General features: G+C 42.6%; 1 protein-coding gene across 2 annotated transcripts in view; it reads right to left on the bottom strand.

Moving 5' to 3' along the window:
• Nucleotides 1-12,003, bottom strand: part of LOC147880941 (HECT-like ubiquitin-conjugating enzyme (E2)-binding protein) — a 28,750-nt gene extending 16,747 nt beyond the window's left edge. Inside the window, exons 1-2 of one of the 2 annotated variants that reach the window (XM_087369907.1) lie at nucleotides 11,553-12,003; nucleotides 3,163-3,244 (exon numbers count right to left, since the gene is read on the bottom strand). In XM_087369907.1, coding sequence (XP_087226033.1) covers nucleotides 3,163-3,244; nucleotides 11,553-11,949 — 479 coding nt within the window. In that variant the 5' untranslated portion in view covers nucleotides 11,950-12,003. Of the gene's footprint in view, nucleotides 1-3,162; nucleotides 3,251-11,552 lie in introns of both variants that reach the window. The other variant, XM_087369906.1, reaches the window with a different exon arrangement.
• Between the last annotated feature and the right edge of the window lie 286 nt (nucleotides 12,004-12,289).

Raw genomic sequence — 12,289 nt, 5'->3', positions numbered from 1 at the left:
TGAATGTCTCTGCAACAAGGTCTACGTAGAGTATCTTATCAAGTGGGGGGGACTCCCTGAGGATGAAAATTCATGGCAGCCATAAAGCATTGTCCAAGACCACCCCGATCTCCTACCGGGCTGATTAATAGTTGCAGTTGTTGCACTCTTTTTGGACAGCCATGCTGTAAAACTTTGAGGGCAAAATTCAATGGGAAGGGATGGCTGTAATGAAGGGGAAAAAGGGACAATTTAGAGGACCTTTAGAGGCCTCTTAGGTGGGAAATGTGGAGGGACTATATAAGTCCCAATCCACCCCTATTTGTGTACCTCTTGATGTGACTATATAAGTCCCAATCCTATCTACTCCCACCTCCTTCCTCCTACGTGCTGCCTACACTCTCTCTCCCAATCTCTCTCCATCTCTCTTCCCCTCACTCCTCTCTCTCTTCCTCTCCCTCTACCCCTTTCCCTCCTATCTTATCTCTCTCTCTCTCTCCTTTGTTGGAGATAAGTGCACACTAAGTGTACTATTTCCTAGTCTACATTTGTCTAAGTCTAAGTCTAGTCTTTAGTGTGTGCCATGTGGCACTTCTACAATTATCCCATAAGCACTCTTGCTTTATGTCTTGTACTTTGGCCCATATATTCAATGGGTCACATCATTGTAATCCATCAGTCTAGCTTGTGTCTTGTCTCCACTCTTCTCAAGGTATTTCTAGTCTTTCAGTCTTGTTATTTCATTTCCAGTTTCTATTTCTAGTTCTTGCTTCCATATTCCAACATGGTATCAGAGCTAGGTTGATCCCTCTTCTCCCTCTTCTCTCTTCTCAAGTCTGTCCTCAGATACAGATCTGCCCCCCCGCTCAGATCTGCCTCTTCTCTCCCCCGCTGCAGATCTGCCCTCTTTCTGCCCCGCCATTCCGCTCCAATCTCTGCCCCTGCTCCAGATCTCTGCGCCAGATCTGCGCTTCAGATCTATGCAGCTCAGCCACAAATCTGAGCGCCAGATCTAATGTCACGTCTGCGCAACTCTCTGCTGCAACGCCAGATCTGCGTAAATTTGCTGTCGTATCTGCTATTCGTACAGCATCGCCCGTATTCCGTACGTCATCCGTACGCCGCCTGTACTCTGCACGGCATCCGTACGTCGGCCGTACTCCGTACTCCGCTCGCCGTCCGTACATCGTCAACAGTCCGTACAGTCCGTACGACTGTACGGAATCCGTACCTGCACAGGCTGACTTCTTCGACTTCTCCGTACCTGCACAGGCTGACTTCTTCAGCTCCATCTTCACGAAGATTTGCATCCCTTTTTCACCTCTATTTCTGCCCGGGATTAAGGTACTAAGCTTTGCCTCTTTCAGTTTGCTGAACAGTCTCTCCTTTTTTGCTGGTTCCTCCTGCTTCGATGGGCTGTCATATGCTATGGCCCTGACAAAGTGGTGAGAGAACCAGCTTCTGGGATCTCTTCCTCTCATTTATTTCTACAATATTGTAAGGGAATAGACACTACCCTTGCATCCTAGCAAGAGGTAAGACCTTCCCACATGGCATCTTTCTCTCATTCTCTCATATCTATCGACAAATTCAATGGGTCCAACTTTCATACTTGGCAGATCAAAATCAAGTGCCATCTTATGAAAGAAGGCCTTTGGGACATTGTTCACCGTGATGCTCCCGAAGGTCCATCTGAGCAAGTTGTCGCTGCCAAGAACGACAAAGCCTATGCTATCATATTGCTCCGCCTTGGAGATGATTACATTCATCACATCTCTAACATACAGTCTGCTCCTCAAGCATGGATCACTTTGGATACTCTTTTTGGAGCCCGATCTAAAAACTCTAAGATTGCACTTATGATCTCATTCTTTGATCTACATATGCAGGAAGGGGCTACTATAGCCTCTCATGTCAATTATCTTCGCAGTCTTATGGTTCAGCTTGCGTCAGTCAAGTCTCCCATCTCCGAAGATATTGCTATTGCTGTGCTTCTCAAAAGCTTACCTGACTCCTATGCTACTCTTGTCACTACCTTCAAGTATCATAATAATCCTTCTCTTGAGGGTATCATCAATGCTCTCCAAGAGGAAGAAAGAACTCAACAACGAAAGGTAACTGACACTGCATTTTTAGCAAAGAAAGGAAGTTCTAAGGTAAGAAAGCCTTGCACCCATTGTGGCAAAACTAATCATGTGGAGAAGGACTGTTTCAAGGCTCATCCATGCACCATTTGTGGCCGTGATAATCACCGGGAGAGGGACTGCTATTCAAAAAGCTCTACATCTACCTCAGCCCATGTTGCTGCAACATCTCCATCAGCTGATCCTGCTGTTCCTTCCTCACATGATGAGAAGTGGGCTTTCTGATTACTTCTATGTCTTGTCTACCACCTTGACCACCGATGATGTAGGTCAAGGGGTTCTAGTGTCTTGGTCTTTCTATTTGTCTATAGTCAGTCTTCTGTCTATCTAGTCTTGTCTGTCTGTCTATTTGTCTATCAATCTGACTGTGTTTTAGATCCATCTTGTCCTTACCCTTGTGGACCCATATGAGGATATCACTTGAGGAGGGGTGTCTCAGGATCATTTGTCTGTCATGTTTTCTATCTTGTCTCTCAGTCTATCAGTCTGTCTTGTCTTTCTGTCTTACTCCTAGTGTCCACTTAAGGAGGGTGTTGGAGATAAGTGCACACTAAGTGTACTATTTCCTAGTCTACATTTGTCTAAGTCTAAGTCTAGTCTTTAGTGTGTGCCATGTGGCACTTCTACAATTATCCCATAAGCACTCTTGCTTTATGTCTTGTACTTTGGCCCATATATTCAATGGGTCACATCATTGTAATCCATCAGTCTAGCTTGTGTCTTGTCTCCACTCTTCTCAAGGTATTTCTAGTCTTTCAGTCTTGTTATTTCATTTCCAGTTTCTATTTCTAGTTCTTGCTTCCATATTCCAACATCCTTTTCCTCTCCCCTCTCCTCTTCCCCCTTCCTGCCATCTCTGGCACTTCACCAATTCAGCCCCGGCCTCTTTCATTGCATTTGGATTCTTCAAATTATAATCGAAAACCATGTAAACAAAAACTTTTAGCAGAAAAGCATAGCCAAGTTTGAACACGAAATTGTTATCAAAAGTAGACGATCAATTTTCTCAAAATAACAGCCAAACCCCCTTTATGCATACCTAATAGGGTTTCTAGTAACCTTTGTTGTGCAACTTCTGCATAAAAATATTGCATCTCCTTGTAATGTAGAGCCTTCAAAACCTGATTCTACAATTCAAGAAATACTTTATAAGAGTAAAACCAAACCACTTTGACCATTGCTACGCCAAATTTCTAGACACACCTAATTCTGGAATTCAAGAAATTAATGACTTAACATAAATGATATTTACTTTATAAGAGTAAAACCAAACCACTCTGACCATTCCTATACCAATTTTCTAGACACACATGAAAACGGTTGGTGGAGAAAAACAATTAATCTTTCATAATCCATAACTGCACATATCTTCCTCAATTTTATATTTCACGAGTCAAAAAACTGTACGGGAAGCAACAAATACAACTTAAGCAAAGCACAACTAAGCACAAAATAATCCATTAGGGACCTGAAAGGTTCCCCCAAATGTGACCATAAATTCGTTGAGATCAAGGGAAGACATAGACGTGAAATAAGGTAGAACACATTCTCACTCTTTCATATTTTGATAGTGGGCTTGTTGGATAATCAGGAGCCCCATGGAATATATATGATGGCTTTTGGTGTTTCAATATACCCAAGAGATGTGGTTGTTGCATGGTTTCACCGTGGGTGTGTGGTGCACGGCATCACATGTCATCACCCAATCAAAATGGAGCGACTTCGACATTCCAAGAGGCTTGGCAGTGCTTGAAGATCTCTTTGGAGGCTGCTTTGGCTGTGAGCAGCCTAGAGTCGGTGTAATTTCCTATGAGAGTCGTCTTCAAGAGGTTCGCGGATAAACGACAGGTTGTGATGCCTTCTTGGCTGGCTGTTAGAATATAGTAGTGCCTTGTCCTGAGTAGATGGTCCTCGACTGAGTCGTGAGCTCTGTGTCTTATGCTTGTAAGTAGCAAACTCGGTAGAGGTGAGCTACAATCCAGTTCTAATAAAGCATCTATTGTCTATTTTGGTTGTGTCACTGTGATTTGTGATGTAACCAAACCTTAAGATACTTGAAAATACTTTAACAATAAAATCACTGCTATTATGACACTTTTGAGCAGTTTGCAACACACAAAACAGCTTCTGGAACAAATCGCAATATGGCTCTACTCCGTGGAATAGCTTGTAGAGAATCTTGAGCACCCTTCGACCAAATCGCAGGAGTGCTAGGCTCCTTGGAATCATTCGCGCCAGGTCTGGGTGCTTTGGAAGGTCTTTATTGCAATAGAATAATCTTTGTACAACTGGCTCATGAAAGAGCATAAGTGTGAGTATAATCTTGAATGAATTTCTTTGGGAAAAAAAAACAATCTTGAATGCCTTTCTTTTTTAGACTAGGCCTAGCAAAAAGCTAGGGCCTACTTTGAACTTTCTAAAAGCTACTTTTACAACAAGCCAAGCTTTGAGTCTTTTTCCTTCTGAATATGTTGCTCTGGAGCCTTTAGGTGTCTTTTAATCTTGTGGGCCCTCCTTTTAATGAGGCACTCCCTTGTCTACTTTTTGCGCCCTGTGGGACCTGCTTTTTACACTTTTCTCCCCACTCTTCAGTCTTTTTTGCACTCTCTTAGGTCCTACACATGAAACAAACAAATTCAAACACTTTAACCCATTAAAGGTTAGCAAAATGCATGCATTCCTAGTTCTTGGACTAATCCTAGTCCCTTGTAGGCATCCCTACAGTTCTCTTTTACCAATGTAGAAGCAAAAGTAGTAAAAGTTATTCTAGTGAACCAAAGTCAGCTTTCTTTGACCATAGTTAATCTGATAAAGACTCTTCTTTATTTCTTGGGAGAAATACCAATTGGTGACATCCCCTCAGCTTCTAATCAGTTGTCCTCAACTAAAAACCTTCTTGATACAGCTGTTTAACTTAGGGATACCTCCTCTCTTGGCATCAATTGCCTAATAGTTCTGGTACTTGGCAAGATACCCGCAGATAAACGTGCCTCTGGGTGATTTTCTTCTTTGTGCGGTACACAATTTGTCCTTGTTGGAGGGTCTCCTCCATCTCTTCCACCTAAAGTGGATCTTGGAATCTCGTTAACTTTTGATCATGACTTAGATCAATCTTGTGGCATTCTTTGCTCCATTTCGCCGACTGGCCTTCTAGGGCACTAGGCAGCCACACGCCCCTTATTCTGCATCTAAAACACTTGCTTTCCGCATGGAGATTCTTGTTTTCTTTGGCATTTCCCGCTCTTTAAGAGCACTCAGCAGCCAAAGACCCTTCTTTTTCTTGGCGTTTCTTGCTCTTTAAGAGCACTAGGCAGCCATAGGCCCTTTTTTTTCTTGGCATTTCTTGCTCTTTAAGAGCACTGAGCAACCATAGGCCCTTCTCTTTGATTATGGATTGATTATTCCATCCAGGCATTTTCCATGCCACTGCTATGCAATAATTCTCTTGCTATGATCAACCCCCCTGAGTCCTTTCGCTCTGGTGCCATTCTAGATCATATCAATATTCTTGGTCCAAATTCCTTGGAATGACAAAGCACTTGACATCTCTGTTTCTAAGAATCAACATAATGTCTATAGATACACTCACAGAAGTTTCCCATCCAGTACTTATAATATCCTTCATTCTTGGCAAATCCATGCCCCTTTCACTTGGAGTTGACTACTTCTTCTTTGACTTTCACAAGCCGAACTAGAGATAGTTCTGAAATGATTGCTTCTTCCAAGGGCGTTGTAAACGAGCACGCCTCTCAATAGTCGCCCTCGAGCCTGGAGTCCCACACTCCCAGGTGGACCGTAGAGTGTAGATGATATCCTGCCAGATGGCAGCTAAGGTAGCCGAGGGTTGCACCGAGTGCTCTTTCATCACATGACTGCAGCGAGCCACCCAAATCTTCCAAGCCGTGATGATGGCTACCACCTCCCAAACACTGTCCTCCCTAGGAGGAGAAGGAGCTAGGGTGTCAGGGAGGACTGCCTCGTGGAGTGCAATCCGCTGACTGCTCTAACCCTGTATCCGCTAGGCTGGGGAGATCTCATCGATCTGGAACACATGTCCTCCCTCTGTCAACCAAGCCACCATCCCCCAGGTGTAGTCTCTGTGTAGACTCTGCATACGTGTCATGATCCTGAGGGCTCTCATCCAGATAGGCTTCTTTAGTTGCAACTCCATCTTTAAATCCGAATAAAAAGGAAGCAATAAATCACATGGCCAATATTTGGGCATATCACATTCATTGACTTCTCATTCATGAGAGGTGTCTTCCTGAAACAAATTCAAAAAAACAAATCCACTTTTCTCCTTGTATTGCCATACAAGGGTTAGATCTTTTTACAAGGGTTAGATCTTCATAAGGCAGAAATTATCAACATAAAGGAGATACTTAGCCTTAATAAAACTGTTTCTTGGAACCTTTCCATATCCTCTTTCTTTGAGAATCCTCTAAAATCTTTCTGAATGGAGTGATAATTAATCTCCATTCTGATACTCATGCTGGTCAAACATAAACTTGGAGGGTTCTCAAACTTTCCAAACAGACATAACTAACAGATGAACTGTAAAATTCTTCGCTTTGGCCATAACAATCCATGAGAAACCATAAGAGTTCTTGTATAAAACAAATCCCAATGGAAACTATTAAATAATAGAATCCTAAAGAAAATACTAGGTCAATAATACCATTAAAAACTGTCATATTGAGGGCTGGTAGTTGAGCATGTCATGCTCCATAACAAAAAAACAACAAAACTGAATATTATAACTGAAACTCCTCTGGAACTGAGATAATATAACTTGAAACGGAAATACTTGGTCAATACTGACCACATGGAATTCTACCATAAAGGATCGGATACTTGATCATCTCATCATGCATACGAACATAACTGATGATCATGACTAGTTATCATAACTCAATTCCCTAATTGAAGATCATAAAATCAGGCACATGACTATCAACTTGTCAACTTTGAACATACTACCCTCAAATAGGATCTGGTCTTGAATCAAACTCTTCAATATATACAAGTAGTCTCTGACACTTCTCCTCTTTGGCATAAGCTGCTCAAAACCATAAATTGGATGTAATAACTTTGAGATTATTTTGTCCTGGTACTATGTATTAAAAAGTTTGATGAGACCAAACAAATAGTCCATAGCCTTGACAACATAAGTCACACAAAACTAGTTCCATAATAGAGACTATATCACTCGTGCACAATAACTTGGAATCCTCCAAAATTGAAATATAACTCGGAACAACTAGCTTGCCCCATCAAGGAATAATTTAGGACCACATATGTATGTATAAGCAATCTTGTGTGCTTGGCTTTTGATTCCTGAAATGATCAAGGAAACAACACACTTCTTTCCTCGTAATAAGATACAAGGGTTAGATCTTTAAATCTGAATAAGGCAAGCTTAATAAATATGAAAGAAATACTTATCTTTAGATGTCCCATAACATCTCTGAAGCCACTTTCTCCAAAGACAAGCTTCAACTAAGAAATGGTTCTCTCTTGCTTCTCTATAGGAATCCTCATACTGGGGACCTACTCCCCTTCATCTCACAATCTTGTTTAGGCGCTTGTACTTGTCCCAAGAGATAGGGTGATAAAGAGAGAACAGACGTCTAGCCAAGATGAATTTGTGCCTCCCAAAAGATGCGCTTCAGCTCCTAGTGTCCAACCTCCAAACAGGAATGCCCCACATTCTTGGATGTGTGTATTAGTTCACAAACAGGAGCGCCCCACCTTCTCGAGCCAGAATCATGTCGCAGTCGATGCGCCTCACCCTCTAGCACTCAATCTGGTACAAAAACAGGTGTGCCTCATCTTGATTCACAGCTGCGTGCTAGCCTTGGACCGTTTCCACCAAGGAAAGTGAAAATCCTATTCTCTAATACCACTGTAACCAAATCTTAAGATACTTGAAAATACTTTAGCAATAAAATCACTGCTACTATGACACTTTTGAGCAGTTTGCAACACACAAAACAGCTTCTGGAACAAATCACAATATGGCTCTACTCCATGGAATAGCTTGTAGAGGATCCTAGGCACCCTTAGACCAAATCGCAGCAGTGCTAGGCTCCTTGGAATCAATTCGCAGCAAGTCTGGGTGCTTTGGAGTCAATTCGCAGCATCTCTGCGCACTAGGTAGGGCTGAAAACCCTAATCGCAGCAAGTAGATGATCTTCCAAAAGGGCTAGGAACTGGATCGCTGCAACTGCACTCTTTCATAGCACTTGTACGCGTCAACGAGTTGAAGATATGATGCTGGAATAAATCGCAACTCAGCTTGGGAGGAGTAAAAGTGAATCGCAGCAATAGAAAGAGGGGTCTGGGAGAGAGAAAGAATACAAGACACCACACTAGGGCCCAGAAATAAGGGCTAGACCCCCCCGAAGGTCTTTATTGCAATAGAATAATTTTTGTACATCTGGCTCATGAAAGAGCATAAGTCTGAGTACAATCTTGAATGAATCTAGGAGGCCAGGGGCCTTTCTTTTATAGACTAGGCTTAGCAAAAAGCTAGGGTCTGGTTTGAACTTTCTGAAAGCTATTTTTACAAAAAGCCAAGCTTTTAGTCTTTTCCTTCTAAATCTGGTGCTCTTGAGCTTTTAGGTGCCTTTTAATCTTGTGGGCCCTTCTTTTAATGAGGTGCCCCCTTGTCTTTACTTTTTGAGCTTTGTGGGACTTGCTTTTTACACTTTTCTCCCAACTCTTGGGTCCTTTTTGCACTCTCTTAGGTCCTACACATGGCACAAACAAAATCCAACACTACAACCCATTAAAGGTTAGAGAAACGCATGCATTCCTAGTTCTTGGACTAATCCTAGTCCCTTGTGGGCGTCCCTACAGTTCTCTTTTACCAATGCAAAGCAAAAGTAGTAAAACTTATTCTAGTGAACCAAAGTCAGCTTTCTTTGACTATAGTAGATCTGATAAAAACTCTTCTTTATTTCTTGGGAGAGATACCAATTGGTGACACGTGGTATCAGAGCTTTGTGGTGTGAGAGATTATGAAAGTTTATTGAGAACCTTGTGGTCTTGGTCAGGAGCTAGAAAAGGTCTCTCTTTGAACGTGAGCCACCATGGACAGCTTGGTCTAAAGTTGATAAGGCCGTAGTAGTTGAGTCTAAATTGTCGAAGTTCAATGTAAGGAACTTTCCCACCGACAATTATCTGTTAGGTTGTTCTTCACGGAAAAGGGACTGTCGGGTTGGTATCAGGTTCTGAGAAGAAGCCCGAGAATAATCAAGATCATGAGAAAATCCTTGCATGGGAGCAAAAAAATAAAAAGGCCACCAATATGCTTGGGACATCTAGATGTCAATTACTTCCACTACGAAGATTGCAGGAGAGAATTGGACAATGAAGGAGACTTTGTTCAGGAGAAAGATGAAGAATTCAAAGTCACTCTTGAAGCACAAGTTCTTTGGTCTCCATATGGGAAAGTATGACACTTGAATAACATGCATTCAATCATGAAACGTTTGCAAGTGCTTGGAGCAAAGGTAGAAGATGTCGATGCTAAAGCGATTCTTTTATCCGGTCTGCCACCGACGTACAGTGAACTAGAAACCATATTGCAGGTTAGCTCTGATGATTTAGATTTCAACAATGTAGTCTCAATGATACTCAGTGACGAACGTAGAATTGAAGGAACAGCATTAGATGGTGAGCTTGCCTATGTTGTTGACAAAGAAAGAAATAAATCGACAAGAAAATAAAGAGACAAGGTAACCAGGGTGAGCTGAAATGCGAGTATTGTGACAAGGATGGGCACTTCGAGGCATTTTGTTATCGAAAAGCATTCCATATTGAGCGGAAGGCAGAAAAGCATGTGTGATTCAGGACATTCCATCAGTAGAAGTGGTTGCATGACTTGCAATTGCAGATGACAATTCAAATGATGGTTGGGCTTTGTGAGAACTCTAAGTCTCTTTTTCTTTGGTCTTGTCATGTGTGAATGACTTACTTCTTTGGTCTAATTTTCTTTTGTGTTAGCTCAACCCTATGTGGGCGGCTTCCCAAGTTTGGATGTTTATCTTTCATAGCAATTGTTTTCGTTTTGTCCCCTCCTCTGATCAAGGGGAATGCTGGATAATCAGGAGTCGTGGACTATAGTTTAAGGATGGCAATAAACTCGTGCTGTTTATGATGGCTTTAGGTATTAAATATAGCCAAGAGACGTAACTATTGCATAAATTAATTGTGGGCACGTCGCTTATGGTATCACATGTGATCACCCAATCAAATGGAGGGCCTTGGGCATTTCAGGACCAAGCGGACGCTTGGTGGTGCCTAAAGATTTCTCTGGAGGTTGCCGCGACTGTGAGGAGTGCGAGTAGGTGCACTTTCCTATGAGTCTTCAGAAACTTCGTGGGTAATCTACAGGTTCTTGACTGTCTATTAGAATATAATAATGTCTTGTTCTGAGCTAGATGGTCCTCGATTGAGTCGTGACCTCTATGGCTTGCGTCTACAGTCTTTTCTAAGAAGGAAAAAACTCGGTAGAGGTCAGCCATAGTCCATTTCTAATAAAGCATCTACCATGGTCCATGACCCTGATTATCTAAAATTCCTCCTTAATCACAGGAACGAACAAAAGCAGCTGCTACGAAAGACAACATCCAAACTTGAGAACCCGTCCACACGGGGCTAAAAGAAACTCATACCAAAAAAGCAAGTCCTCCACACAAAACAAGAGCAAAGAAAAAGGTCAACCACATAAGAGTCTCAAAAAAGTCCAACCATCATTTGACTCGTCATCTGCAACTACGGGTCCCCAACCTCTTCGATCTATGGAATATCATCAGCCACACATGCGTTTTTTTCATTTCGCTGGATAACAAAACTCCTTGCCTTGCCCATCTTTGCCACAATACTCACATTTCAGCTCAACCTCGTTACCTTATCTCTTTGTTTTCTTGTTTTTGGTATGTAATTTCGGTCTTTGTTCCCAAGTATATCGATGACGTGGCACAAATCGAAAAGAATACTTATAAGGAGGTGTAAGATCATTTCTAGTAGTGGGCCTAGTTCACACATGAAAGGTGTCCCGCTAGTTAGGAGTTTAAGTTTGCTTCCCTAGAAGCTGGAGGCACTAATAGTGTAACTTTAAGAAATCTTTAATTCATTGATGGTTGGCTCTGTGATATATACATTAAACTAAACCAAGATCAGATTTAAAAAACAAGTCTTTGGGCTGCAACTTTAAAACATGAGGAAGCTTCAGCTTTATATAGATGATTCATATTTTCAACCAATCCACATTATAGGCAAAACAGGGCCAAACTAGGGCGCTATCCGCACTCTAGTGAGCAATTGGGATTTCCAGCTAAATTTCTGCGCTGAGCGCATATACCGGTTAAACGTTACGATGTAAAAAGAAAATTTATGGGATGATGGTAGGTCATCGCCTACCATAATCCGGAGAAGAAACATTGGTTGCGACGTCAGCTCCGCCTCCGTCACGTTCGGCACCAGGGTCGGCCATAGAGAGACCTGAGAAGGCATCGAGCTGTAAAGGGCTCAACGGAAGAAGTTGAATGGAGATTTCGATGTGGTGGAGGTGAGCCGAGATGCGGGGAGAAGCGGCATAGTCGAAAAGAAGAAGAGGTAGGGGAAGGAGGAGGGTGTGGGGGGAGCCAAGAGGGGAGGTCCAAGAGCAGGAAAGGGATGGGGAAGGGGAGAGGAGGGAAGCAGAGAGGTAGAGGCAATGATGGGAGGGGTCAAGGGAAGGGTGTATGAGGAAGAGACGAAGGGTGTGGACGTGGGAGAGGAGCTCCATGCTGAAGCTCCATTCGCCCTTGGACGCCATTCCCAGTATTCAATTGACCTCCTCCTCTCACTGATTTCATTCGTCTCGTATTCGAGTGACGATATGTTGATATCTGGCTTCTCTTCTTCAGTGGACTTGGACTTGAATGAAGACTTTAAACGGTTGGCGCGCTCTCTCTCTCTGTCCCCTTCTTTTATCTCCTCAAGTCTTCCGACACACCATCTCGACCTTTTCTCCCTCCCCCCCCCTCTCTCTCTCTCTCTCCCCTTTATCTAGTGGAGTCTTCCTCCACACCATTTTCAATGGATTTTTTGGGCCCTCCAAAGGGTCCTATGGTGTGATGGTTCTAGGAAGGTTCATAATTAGAGTGTTAGTTCAT

The sequence above is a fragment of the Dipteris shenzhenensis genome, chromosome 31, assembly GCF_047967505.1.
Source record: "Dipteris shenzhenensis isolate YYH24624 ecotype China chromosome 31, Dip_SZ_1.0, whole genome shotgun sequence".
In the NCBI taxonomy this organism is placed as follows: Eukaryota; Viridiplantae; Streptophyta; class Polypodiopsida; order Gleicheniales; family Dipteridaceae; genus Dipteris; species Dipteris shenzhenensis.
This window is presented reverse-complemented; position numbering and strand designations above follow the sequence as displayed.